The sequence below is a fragment of the Lycium barbarum genome, chromosome 7 (assembly GCF_019175385.1).
Source record: "Lycium barbarum isolate Lr01 chromosome 7, ASM1917538v2, whole genome shotgun sequence".
Lineage (NCBI taxonomy): Eukaryota > Viridiplantae > Streptophyta > Magnoliopsida > Solanales > Solanaceae > Lycium > Lycium barbarum.
In genome coordinates, this window is record NC_083343.1 from 106,005,482 (window position 1) to 106,020,122 (window position 14,641).

Sequence of the window (14,641 nt, forward strand, 5' to 3'; positions counted from 1 at the left end):
ACTATTACCACTACCACTACCACTACTACCACTACCACTACCACTACCACTACCACAACCACTACCACTAACACAACTACGACCACGACCACTACTAAAAATACGACCACTACTACCACTACTACTACTACGACTACTACTACTCCTAATACTACTACTCCTACTACTACTGCTACTACTACTGCTGCTACTACTGTTGCTACTACCACTATCACTACTACCACCACTACCACTACCACCACTACCACTACTACCACTACTACTACCACAACTAGTACCACTACGACCAGTACGACCACCACAACCACTACTACTACCACCACTACGACCAGTACAACTACTACGACCAGTACCACTACTACGACCACTACTACTACCACCACTACGACCACCACTACGACCACTACAACTACTACGACCAGTACTGCTACCGCTACTGCTACTACTACTACTGCTACTGCTACGACTACTACTACTACTACTACTACTACTACTACTACTACGACTACCACTACTACTACCACTACTACTACTACTACTACGATGACGACTACTACTTCTACTACTACTACTACTACTACTACTACTACTACCACTACTACGACTACCACTACTACTACCACTACTACTACTACTACTACTACTACTACGATGATGACTACTACTTCTACTACTACTACGACTACTACGACTACTACGACGACTACTACTAAGACTACTACTACTACTACAACAACTACTACTACTGCTACTACTGCTACTGCTACTACTGCTACGACTACTACCACTACTACCACAACTAGTACCACTACGACCAGTACGACCACCACGACCACTACTGTTACCACTACCACTACTGCTGCAACTACTACGACGATGACTACTACTACTACTACTACTAGTACTACCACTAGTACGACCACTACCACTACTACTACCACTACCACTACCACCACTACCACTACCACTACTACTACCACTACCACAACCACTACCACTACCACAACTACGACCACGACCACTACTGTTACCACTACCACTACTGCTGCAACTACTACGACGATGACTACTACTACTACTACTACTAGTACTACCACTAGTACGACTACCACTACTACTTCCACTACTACTACGACTACTACTACTACTACTAGTAGTACTAATACGACTACTACTATGACTACTACGACTACTACTACTACTACCACAACTACTACTACTACTACCACTACCACTACTACGACTACCACAACTACTACTACCAATACTACTACTACTACTACTATGACTTTGTTTACTACGTTCCGTGCTTTACATACTCAATACATATTTCGTACTGACCCCCTTTATTCGGGGGCTGCGTTTTCATGCCGCGCAGGTACAGAAGACAGATTTGCTGATCGCCTGCCTAGGACATCTGTTCTGCTATATTAGGAGCGCTCTTTTGTTCAGAGCCTGTATATTGGTACAGTCTGCCGCTATATTATATATATGTATGCGATTCAGGGGTATGACGGGGCCCTGTCCCGTCTTATGATTTTGTTATGATCTGTAGAGGTCTGTAGACATACTTGTGTGGGTTTTGTATATGTTTGGGTATGATATGATCTGTGACAGCCTCATCGGCTTCCATCTACGGTGTCGGTTCATTTATGGTTATTATTAACGCCAAGCGACTTCTATATTTGAAAATATTCTGTTGTTTGCTAATTTGGGTTATTAGGTACGTTTGAGTGTCCAGCACGGACACTAGTCGCGGCCTACGGAGTGGGGTCGTGACAAAAGTGGTATCAAAGCGGTTCGTCCTCGGAGTGTCTGCAGACCGTGTCTAGTAGAGTCCTGTTTATCGGTGTTTTGTGCACCACATCTATAAACAGGAGGCTACAGGACATTTAGGTGTTACCTTTCTTTGATTCTTAGATCGTGCGATAGAGCCAGCTGTAGGAAATGAATTCCTTTCTTAACTAACCCTTAATTGCAGCTGGTGAACGGTATCGACGTAAGACAGCACCTGCTGATATTGGAAGCTACACAGTACTCCGATAAGTAATGGTATGAGAGATGTATGCTGGGTAAGGTATCCTGAAGTACGATTAAAACATAAAGTCGAACATTAAAAAGAGAAACAAACTTGGAAAGTGTAGCAGGTGCAGTTCGAGTTGGGCATGTGAGGTAAGCCTCGGAATTCTGATACTTTTATTTGAAATTGTTAGCCCCGTGTGGCTATGATGCGATATGATATGATATGTATATACGTATATGTGTTGTCCCTGTGAGGCATGGTTGGTATTTCCTGTGTACAGGTTTTGGGATAGTAAGAAATACAGAGGAACCTCTGCCCAAATTTTTCCAGAAATATAAACAGGAAAATAAGATATAAATTCTTAATATGTCTTGAAAGTCGATACCGATAGGGTAAATCTCTTATGTTGGGTTAAAAGTTTAAGAGATACCCTCCATGTCATTCGTAAGAAGCGTTATCCTCATATGGAAAATTTTATCTCGAGAAAGCATATACGAGTAGCGAATTCACAATTTATTTGGAGGGACCAGAAATATGTTCTAACCCCATTTTGTTTTAGCATAGCCCATGTGAAGGGCAAATATGCGGAAGGGCAAAAATGTCTGACGAGCAAGTTTCCTCTAATTGGAAGAATACAAAACGTATGACAAGCAGTCGGGAATTGAGTGGTTCGCTCACGACTCGTATATATATAATATATATACATGGAGGTAAGTATTGAAGACGATATAGTCAGAAAAATAAAAGAATTCTCGCTAGGTCGGGGTGGGACCCGCTACGAGAACGTTCTGAAAAGCTGTCAAGACCCCGACTTGTCTTAAATTACGTGACAAAAGACGTGCGGGGCAATTGGTATAATTATACCAGCCTTAACGTGTCTTAATTCATTAAAGTTGTAAGGTTAAGCGTGCCAGGGCCAGAGCAATTTTGGGATGGGTGACCCCCTGGGAAATGTGCAAATTGTTTTGCAAACATAAGTATAAGAGACGAATAGGAAATTCGGGGTAACCTAAAGGGAATTAGGATATGTGGAATGGTTAGAAACTTTATAGGGGTCACACGAGCTGAGACGGATTAGATTGCCAAAAAGGAAGAAAAAGCAGCGTAGCTCAGGAACTAGAGTAAATTTGAACAAGTGATTGAAGATGTATTGTAAAAGGAAATGGCAGTGATATATATATACGTATGTGTACGGCCCCCATTTATAACTATGTCGATTGATTGGTGAACCTAATAGCCAGTGCTGTAATATAGGGAAAACATTGACTGGACAGAATTTACAAGAAAAGGGGAAAGGTATGGTATAGATGTTACGAAGTAGACTGATATTGATTTTGCTACTGGTTGAGATTGGAAGATTCTAATACAATGATGTTTGGAAAGAAAAGAGAATAATTGAGTGGAAGGTAAGGAGATCAAAATGTCAAAAAAAAAATGAACCGTTAGAAACGTAATTAAGCGGAGCCTCTGAAAAAGTCGACGGGCAAAGTACGAAGTCAATTGCGAAAGCAAACAAAAATGGAATAGTACAGGGCAAAGGAAAACTTAAGGCATGAAACGATGAATCATGTGCATATCGAATAATTCGATTATCGAGAAAATAGAACGACAGATAAGGAATGGGTATGGAGGAAGAACGTGGTTACTAAAGGATAAACTGCTGCGTTAATTAAATTACTTGAGTGCCAGCTATCGGATAAGATTGTGTACTATATAATTGTCATTCTGTTAAGGTCTCGTACAGAGAAAATCAAGTTGTAGGTTAGAAAGAAAAGATATGGATATGGTATAAGTATAACCCCAAAGAGGGGGAGTGAATGAAAGTAAAGTAAAGTAAGTATAAGTAGAAACAATTGGCACATAGAAGATTGAAGCGATAAAGAATTGACCTAGGCCTTCCACATCGACTGAAATACGTAGTTCTCTGAGAATGGTTGGATTATAGCCTATGTTTCCCCGGCAGCTCAGACCGCACGAGGGAAATTATTCCGCTCATGATCTGGAATTAGCCACAGAGATTCATGTTTTAAAGATATGGCGGCATCACTTACATGGGGTCCACGTTTATATTTATACGGACCATAAGAGCCTCCAGTATATTCTAAGCCATAGGAGTTGAATTCGCGGCAGAGAAGATGGTTCGAATTATTGAAAGATTATGATGTTAATATTTTGTGCCACCCTAGAAAAGCTAACATTGTGGCAGACGCACTTAGTCGTGAATCTATGGACGGCTTGACCGGCGTACAATCAGAAACAAAGAATTGGTCTGTAAAACTCATCAGTCAGCTAGTCTTGGAGTCCGTTTGGTCGGTTCTGAAGATATTGAAATTTTTGTCCGAGAAGCTGCAGAATCATCGATTATGGAAGAGGTAAAACAGCGTCAGTTTGAGGAGTCTATTCTGGTATGGTAGGGAGACGACCTTTGATAAGGAAGAGATTCAGCTCGAAGTTGTACCGGATGAGTATTGTTATACCGAGGCAGATTATGTGTGCCCGACATCGCAAGGTCGTTGCCCAGTGCCCGAATTGCCAGCAGATTAAAAATTGAACACCAGAAGCCTGATGGACTATTCCAAGGAATGGAAATTCTGATTTGGAAGTGGGAGATAATTAATATGGATTCCATTACAGGATTGTCTCGCACTCCACGGAAGTATGATTCCATATGGATTATTGTGGAAAGGCTAACAAAAATCAGTCCACTTTCTTCCCGTCAGAAATACTTATTCAGCTGAAGATTATGCCAGACTATATGTATTAAAGGAATAGTGAGACTCCACGGAGTTCCTATATCTATTGTCACTGACAGAGGTACTCAGTTTATGACTAAATTATGGAGATTTGTTTTCAGGAAGGATTAGGGGCTCAGGTAAGTCTGAGCACAGTATTCCATCTTCAGAGCGACGGACAGGCTGAGTACACTATACAGACACTAGAAGATATGTTACGGGCCTGTATTATTGAATTCAGAGGTAGCCGGGATGATCATCTGCCGTTGATCGAGTTTGCTTATAATGACAGCTATGATTCTAGCTTAATACGAGTCTTTGTATGACAGAAAATGCAGGTCACCGATCGGCTGGTTCGATATTGGCGAAACAGAGTTAATCGGTCCCGATATGATCCAGCAGGCCGTTGATAAGGTGAAACTCATCCGAGAAAGACAATTAGTAGCCCAGAGTCGACAGAGATCGTATGCTGACAAACGGCGTCGACCCTTAGAGTTCCAGGTCGGGGATTGGGTATTTTTGAAAGTATCGCCTATGAGAGGCGGAAATCCAATTCGGCAAATAGAGTAAGCTCAGTCCGCGATATATCGGACCCTATCAGATTATTTGAAAGATTGGGAATGTCGCCTACGAGTTAGATTTACCATCTGATTTGGAAGCGGTACATCCGGCATTTCATGTATCTATGCTCCGCGAATGTGTCGGTGGTCCTCCTAGAATATTTCCATCAAATAATATTCGGGTGACGGAGGAACTATCGTACGAAGAGCAGCCTGTAGCCATTCTGGATTGCCAGGTAAGGAGATTTCGGAATAAAGATGTAGCTTCCGTTAAGGTGTTGTGGCAGAACGATAACAGGGAAGAGATGACCTGGGAAACTGAAGAGGAAATGAAGAAGAAATATCCTTACTTGGTTATATTCAATAATGAATGTGTATCATATGAGCCGACCATAAAAAGAAACTCCCCCGAAGTACTTACAGACCCTATAAGACTAATCTAACATTCGAGGACGAATGTTCTAAAGGGGGGGAGGATGTTATATCCCGTATTTTTTAACGTCGGATTATTTGTAAGCTGAGGTGGGGCCCACACATCAAGATTTTTTTTGAAACATGTGACAAGCTATATGAATCACATATGTAAAGTTAAGCACAACTCATGAAGGACCCTTGGGCCAAATCAAAGTGGAAGCCTTCCAAACGAAAATTTTTCAGAAAATGTTTCCGGGTGACCTGACTTGGAGGGGCAAACACGGTATTATAAGTTTGGAATTTGGAAACATACCAGGAGATAGAAGTTATATATATTTGAATTATCTTTCCAACCATAGGTCGTGGGTTCCTAGGTGACGTTGGTACAAGGAGATATGGACGTTTTAAGGTCGAAAGGTCAGTGGGCTAGGCCCAACTCGGGACCAACCGAATTGGCCCAAAAAAAAAATGAAAAGAAAACAATTTAGGCCCAAGTTTGAAGGGAGGCCGGCCAAGCCTTGGCCCAAACCCACAATATGAAATTGTCATGTGATTAGTCATGTGACAATTATGTTAAAAAGGGGTCTTTATCCTTTTGAAGCTTCAAGAAAAATTAGATAAGGAGAAGACAAAAGATGAAGAGCAAGAGAAAGGTGCCATTTCGGCCAAGACCATGGAAATTAGGTGCTTTAAATTTTGTTCCAAAAATTATTTTCTTGTAGTATTTCCACTAATTCAAGGGTCCTCTACAACATAGTATAATTGTTTCGGAAGATAAGTCATCTGTTTCATTGTTTCCGCACTTTGGCCAAGTGAAGAAGTTGAAGAGAAAGGGTAAGATTTAATTCCTTTTTATGTGTTATGAAGGTTTGGTTTATGTTGTGGGAAGTAGAAAGGGTTAAAATTCATGAAAATATGGAAGTTGCATGAATATATATATGTATGAATGTAGCCGTGTACATGTGTGGTTGTGTAGTCAAAGATGAGTAAATTTTATGTTGTATTCTAGTCGTGGTTATGGTGAAATTCATATTGGAAATGAAAGTTGATTGAATTTGGTTGAAGTTGGAATTATATGTATTGGCCGAGTGGTATATTGAAATTGGAATAGGAATGAATTAATTTTGTTTAATATGTTAGTTGTGTTGTGGTGATCCTTGCAATGTAAATGAAGGTAAAATGATATAAGTTTGCATTGTAATGGAATGTAGAAGTTTGTGTCATTTTAGTATGATTTTATGACATTATGGAAATGAAGTTGTTAAGGTGCAAATAGTGATGATTGTTGATGTAATAGGAAGATGGAAACATGTTATGAATAAGTATGTTAAAGATTAGAAGTTTTGGATGAATTATGACTTTGGTGGAAAGTTTGTATATTTTGTATTGCATTTAGTTCCACTATTCCCGCTTTGCTCTCTTATTGTACTATTGCCTTATTTTCGAACAATATAAAATGAAACGTTTTAACTATCCTTTTAACTACTAAGGAAAATTGTTTTAATGATTCCCTCGAGTCTGGTAAACTATTTTGGAATATGAGAATGACCCCAGAAGGATTATTCTTCCGTAACTCATTATGACATACGACATACACCTACTATGATTCTGTCCGACTTCATTGATTTGATTTGTCATTTCGATATGCCTCATTGAGTCTCTGGAAATCTGTGATATTTTTTGTTGCATTTAGTCTCTCACTACTCCATTCGTGGATGCCCCAATGTTTCCCACACTGAGCCCGGGCCAGGATATGTTGTCAAGCGTATTCCAATGCATTGTTCGCCGTGCCTCGATGTGAGGGGGCAGATATATATGTACATGGGTTTTGGAGTATGCTGTGCCATGTACACACATTCTGATATGATATGATCTGATATGGCCATCTGATATGATATAATATGTTATGTTACAGGGTTATCCCCTACTATGTTCCTTATGTATGGTGGCACCAGCGTCGGGGGGTGGCCACGTTCTGTTTCGCCGAGCCCTTGGCAGGGGCCGGACATGATATGGTATATGTTTCTGAACACACTCCTCATGTTTTGAAAATATGCATTTGATACTTCGGATGTCACACTCACTTCTCTGTAAGTTCTGTTTCGGTTATGATCTTGTTCCGTATTGGGACCAGGTACGACATATGTTTTCAACAAATACTATTTATACTTTATGATCAGCATTTTGCTAATCTGTACATTTTGTCCATTTTCTGTACCTTCTACTTTGATTATGACTTTGTTTACTACGTTCCGTGCTTTACATACTCAGTACATATTTCGTACTGACCCCCTTTCTTCGGGGGCTGCGTTTTCATGCCGCACAGGTACAGAAGACAGATTTGTTGATCGCCTGCCTAGGACATCTGTTCTGCTATATTGGGAGCGCTCTTTTGTTCAGAGCTTGTATATTGGTACAGTCTGCCGCTATATTATATATATGTATGCGATTCAGGGGTATGACGGGGCCCCGTCCCGTCTTATGATTTTGTTATGATCTGTAGAGGTCTGTAGACATACTTGTGTGGGTTCTGTATATGTTTGGGTATGATATGATCTGTGACAGCCTCAACGGCTTCCATCTACGGTGTCGGTTCATTTATGGTTATTATTAACGCCAAGCGACTTCTATATTTGAAAATATTCTGTCGTTTGCTAATTTGGGTTATTGGGTACGTTTGAGTGTCCAGCACGGACACTAGTCGCAGCCTACGGAGTGGGGTCGTGACAACGACCACTACGACTACGACTACTACTACTACCACGACTACTACTAATACCACGACTACCACTACTACCACGACTACTACCACCACAACTACCACCACCACTACCACCATTACTACCAACACCACTACTACTACTATGACTACTACTACTACGACTACTACTACGACTACGACTACTACCACTACCACTACCACCACTACCACTATCACTACGACTACAACTATTACTACCACTACTACGACTACCACTACTACTACCCCTACTACTACGACTACAACTACTACTTCAACTACGACTACTACTACTACTACGACTACAACTACTACTTCAACTACGACTACTACTACTACTACTACTACTACTACTACTACTACAACTACTACTACTACGACTACAACTACAACTACGACTACCACTACGACTACTACTACTACCACGGCCACTACCACCGCTACCACTACCACCCCTACCGCTACGACCACTACCACTACTACAACTACTACTACTACAACTACTACTACTACCACTACTAATACTCCGACCGCTACTGCTACTACTACTGTTGCTACTGCTACTACTACTACTACTACTACTACTACCACCACCACTACTACGACTACTACTACGACTACTACTACTACGACTACGACTACTACTACGACTACGACTACGACTACGCCTACTACTACTACCACTACCACTACCACCAATACCACTACGACCATTACCACTACTACGACTACCACTACTACTACTACCACTACTACTACTCCTACCGCTACAGCTGCTACCGTTACTGCTACAGATAGTGCTACCGCTAGTGCTAATGCTACTGCTACCGCTACCGCTACCGCTACCACTACAACTATGACTACTACCACTACCACCACTACTACCACCACGACTACCACCACTACCACCACCACCACCACCACCACCACCACCACCACCACTACTACCACCACCACGACTACTACTACCACGACTATGACTGCGATTACCACTACGACTAGGACTACCAGTACGACTACCAATACTACTTCTACTAATACTACTGCGAATATAACTACTACTACTACGACTACGACTACTACTACGACTACTACTACGACTACGACTACTACCACTACCACTACCACTACCACCACTACCACTATCACTACGACTACAACTATTACTACCACTACTACGACTACCACTACTACTACCCTTACTACTACGACTACAACTACTACTTCAACTACGACTACTACTACTACTACGACTACAACTACTACTTCAACTACGACTACTACTACTACTACTACTACTACTACTACAACTACTACTACTACGACTACAACTACAACTACGACTACCACTACGACTACTACTACTACCACGGCCACTACCACCGCTACCACTACCACCCCTACCGCTACGACCACTACCACTACTACAACTACTACTACTACAACTACTACTACTACCACTACTAATACTCCGACCGCTACTGCTACTACTACTGTTGCTACTGCTACTACTGCTACTACTACTACTACTACCACCACCACTACTACGACTACTACTACGACTACTACTACTACGACTACGACTACTACTACGACTACGACTACGACTACGACTACTACGACTACGCCTACTACTACTAACACTACCACTACCACCAATACCACTACGACCATTACCACTATTACGACTACCACTACTACTACTACCACTACTACTACTCCTACCGCTACAGCTGCTACCGTTACTGCTACAGATAGTGCTACCGCTAGTGCTAATGCTACTGCTACCGCTACCGCTACCGCTACCACTACAACTATGACTACTACCACTACCACCACTACTACCACCACGACTACCACCACTACCACCACCACCACCACCACCACCACCACTACTACCACCACCACGACTATTACTACCACGACTATGACTGCGATTACCACTACGACTAGGACTACCAGTACGACTACCAATACTACTTCTACTAATACTACTGCGACTATAACTAACTACTACCTACCACTACTACTACCACTACCTCTACTACCACCACTACCACTACCACTACCACTACTACGACCACGACCACTACGACCACTACTACCACTACTACTACTACTACTACTACTATCACTACTACCACCACGACTACCACCACGACTACCACCACTACCACTACCACTACTACGACTACCACGACTACTACTACTACCACTACCACTACGACTAGTACTACGACTACTACGACTACTACTACCACTACTACCACTACTACTATCACTACCACCACTACGACCACCAGCACTTCCACCACGACCGCCGCCACGACCAGCGCCACGGTCGCCGCCACCCCTACCGCCACCACTACCCCCGCCGCCACTACCACCACCACCACCACTACTACCACTACGACCACTACCACTACTACTACTACGACTACGACTACTACTACTACGATGACTACTACTACTACTACCACAAGTACTACTACTACCACGACTAGTACTACTACCACGACTACTACTACTATCACTACTACCACCACGACTACCACCACTACCACTACAACTACTACGACTACCACTACTACTACTACTACTACCATAACTACTACGACTACTACCACTACTACGACTACCACTACGACTATTACGACTACTACTACCACTACCACCACTACCACCACCACGACCGCCACCCCTACCGCCACCACCACCCCCACCGCCACCACCACCACTATCACTACGACCACTACCACTACAACTACTACGACTACGACTACGACTACTATTACTACTACTACTACCACTACTACTACCACTACTACTACTACTACGACTACTACTACGACTACGACTACTACTAGTACGACTACTACTACGACGACTACTACTACGACGACTACTACTACTACCACGACTACTACTACGACTACTATTACTACGACTACTACGACTACCACGACTACTACTACTACCACAACTACTACTACTACCACGACTACTACTACGACTACTATTACTATCACTACTACTACCACGACTACCACCACGACTACCACCACTACCACTACAACTACTACGACTACCACTACTACTACTACTACTACCACAACTACTACGACTACTACCACTACTACTACGACTACTACCACTACTACGACTACCACTACGACTATTACGACTACTACTACCACTACCACCACTACGACCACCACGAACGCCACGACGACCGCCACCCCTACTGCCACCACCACCCCCACTAATTCCCAAATGAGTATCCTACCCGTCCCCAAGCCAACATTACAACCCAAGAACAAGTCCTATAGTGATCACAACTGAACCATCCGAAAGTGTTAGGCATTGAAATAAAAGGCAAGCATATGGTATCTGCACTTGTAAATCATGAACTTCTTTGTGAGCGCGAGTGCTTTCTATTCTCATCCATCCTTGTCCCGATTCTTATTGTAAAATTGTGCGTGGGACATTCTCTAATCTAAGTGAGGGCATAATGGTAAATACTCGCACGCATAAATGTTTCTAATAATGTGATGTCATCGATTGAAGCGTCATGGTCAATTCTAATAAGTTTGTTTTGAAAGAACCCTGTTTGGGAATGAGGAAAGAGGGAGTTGATTTGAAAAATGCACATGCCGGTAGCGATGAGCAAGCACCATTGTAGTCACTTTTACTTTATTTTTAGAATAGTTGTAATTTTATTTTGTGGTTGTTTTGTCTGACTTGCTTGAGGACAAGCAAAGATCCTAAGTTGGGGGTATAGATGTGCCGCGGATTTGTGGCACATTCGACACCTTTTTACTATGAATTTTGGTTATTTTCAAGTAAGTCTGGTTCTCGTTAATATGTTTTGTTGTGTTTTACGAAAACAATGGCCCAAAAGCAAAAAGCAAAAAGCAAAGAACAAAAGAAAAATTGGCCAAAAATGAAGAATCGACGTTCCGTCGATCAGCCGACGAACCGTCCTTTGAAGCGTCGATAAGCTCGATTTTCTAGTGATGACAAAGATGAAGACGACAAAGGACGGAGGCATCGACAAAGCGTCGAACTGATCGACGATTCATCATTTGTGTCGTCAAGCAGGATCTCTCAACAAGAGGAGAGAAAGATGGAATACTCGACGGAGCGTCGAACTAGTCGACGGCACCGTCGAATGGAACATATGGCTGAAGGTACAAAAGACGGAGAAATCGACGATCGTTGAATGATCGACGGTCCGTCGATCTTGCTATCGGGGGCAATTTTGTCAGTTGCTGTTGTGCGTTTTTGGAGCCTATTTAAAGAACATTTTAGGTTTTTTTTTTTGGCAGCAGATTTTATTGTAACCACGTGAAAAGTTCCATTGGTGAGTGAGCATTGAATACTCCCCTTTTGGAGCTTAGTGAAGACACCAAGATTCCATTTTCCATCATCTTTATTACACTTTGTAAGCTTTATATCTTATTTATTGCTTACTACTTTTGAGACCATAATGTGTGAGTATTTTCTTTAATTAAAGTTGTGGACCCAAATGATGGGTCTATGTAATGGGTGTCTAACATTGCATATATATATAATGGGTTGTGATGTGTTTTATTATTTCTCGTGTTCATTGTTCTTTAAGTGGTTGCAAACACTTGTTCATGCACAAACCCTAGTTTATTTAGAAAGATGAACTAGGATGTGATTTGAAATAATATAACAAGGACTCGAGGCGCTAACCCTCGTTTAATGAACTCGCTTAGGGATAAGATGAGTTCTACTTGGCATATTTCATCAACCTTATTTATAACCTTTCTGCATTTGGGAAAATCATGAAAAGAAATACTTTCTAACTATTGGAAAATATTAGAAAGTGTATTAGAGATTAAGTGCATACATAACCTCGACCCATTAGAAATATATCATACTGACACCCATAGCATAACATCTAATCATCGCAGGGACACAACTTTGGTTCTCCAAATCCAAACAAATTCCAAACATTTCAAAATAGCAAATACAAACCAAATCTCTTTTCAAAATATTCGGAATAGGATTAAAGCCTTTAAAGACTAGTATCGCATACAATTAATACCCTTTTCTCTCCATATTCCCTGTGGGATTCGACCCCAACCTTGTTTGGGTTACTATATTTGACAAATTCCACTTTAAGCCATTAATAGGTGTAATTTGAGCGTATCAGTTGTCCATCGAGAAAGCATAGGGTTCAACTCTAGTTGTACCCTGGGGCTTTACAGCTGGGCCCGCTAGCTGTGGGGCTGGCCTCGGAGACTGTGGAGCCAAAGTCTGTGGCTCAGGAGCAACAGTCTGAGTCTCAACGGAAGCATCACCAGTATCAGTAGCTGGAATCTCAGAATCTGCAATCTGGACAGTCTCAGTCATAGGGGCAGTAGTGGCGGGTAACTCCTATATAGAGTCACCCGTGGCCCCTGGATGAATCAGCTCCTGAGGTAAGGGTACTGTTACACCTCGGAAATTTTTCGTTGGTACGCAAGTGAACGAACTAGTGAGGAACGACATTTGATGACCCTAGTTGAGATTTTAAAGTTGTTAGAGATGAGGGAAGAGGATTGCCAAGAGAAGGCAAAAGTATTTGATAAGTATCGGAAAGGGATTACGAGAAACGAGTTAGCCAGGACTTAGTGATGTCTTGGAGAAGAGTTATAACGTCCCTTAGATTGGTATTGAAGTGTTGAATAAGTGTTAAGAAGGTTCCGCAAGGATCGGAGATCAAACGAAGTGATGAGAATAAGTTCAGTGAACCGATGAGTTTTACGGCTCATTATACGGACCGTATAATGTTTTACGGACCGTATAATGGACCGTAAAACCATCACAGTGGAGGTTGGTTGCTGGTGGAATTTTACGGTCAGTTATACGGACCGTATAACGAACCGTCAAATGGTCACGGTGAAAGGGTGCAGGCAGACCCATTTCACGGTCTATTATACGGACCGTATAACCATTATACGGACCGTATAATGGACCGTATAATGGAACCCGACACATCAGTGGAATGTTATTAAATAAAGGACCAAGTTCATGAAATCATTTCAACATTTCCTTCCTCTCTCTAAAACATCTCTCTACATTTATTATACAAGTTTTCAAGGATTATAAGCCATCAACAACATTAAATAAGTGAATCAAGAGTAAGAACCCATCAAGGATC

General features: G+C 41.8%; 1 protein-coding gene across 1 annotated transcript in view; it reads right to left on the bottom strand.

Annotated features, from left to right (window-relative positions):
• LOC132601698 (uncharacterized) overlaps positions 1-13,851 on the bottom strand; it is a 20,341-nt gene extending 6,490 nt beyond the window's left edge. Inside the window, exons 1-6 of the mRNA XM_060314769.1 lie at positions 13,733-13,851; positions 10,487-10,876; positions 10,112-10,400; positions 8,872-9,667; positions 3,254-3,266; positions 1-409 (exon numbers count right to left, since the gene is read on the bottom strand). The exon at positions 1-409 is cut by the window's left edge and continues 28 nt beyond it. Coding sequence (XP_060170752.1) covers positions 1-409; positions 3,254-3,266; positions 8,872-9,667; positions 10,112-10,400; positions 10,487-10,876; positions 13,733-13,851 — 2,016 coding nt within the window. The remainder of the gene's footprint in view (positions 410-3,253; positions 3,267-8,871; positions 9,668-10,111; positions 10,401-10,486; positions 10,877-13,732) is intronic.
• Positions 13,852-14,641: the final 790 nt, after the last annotated feature.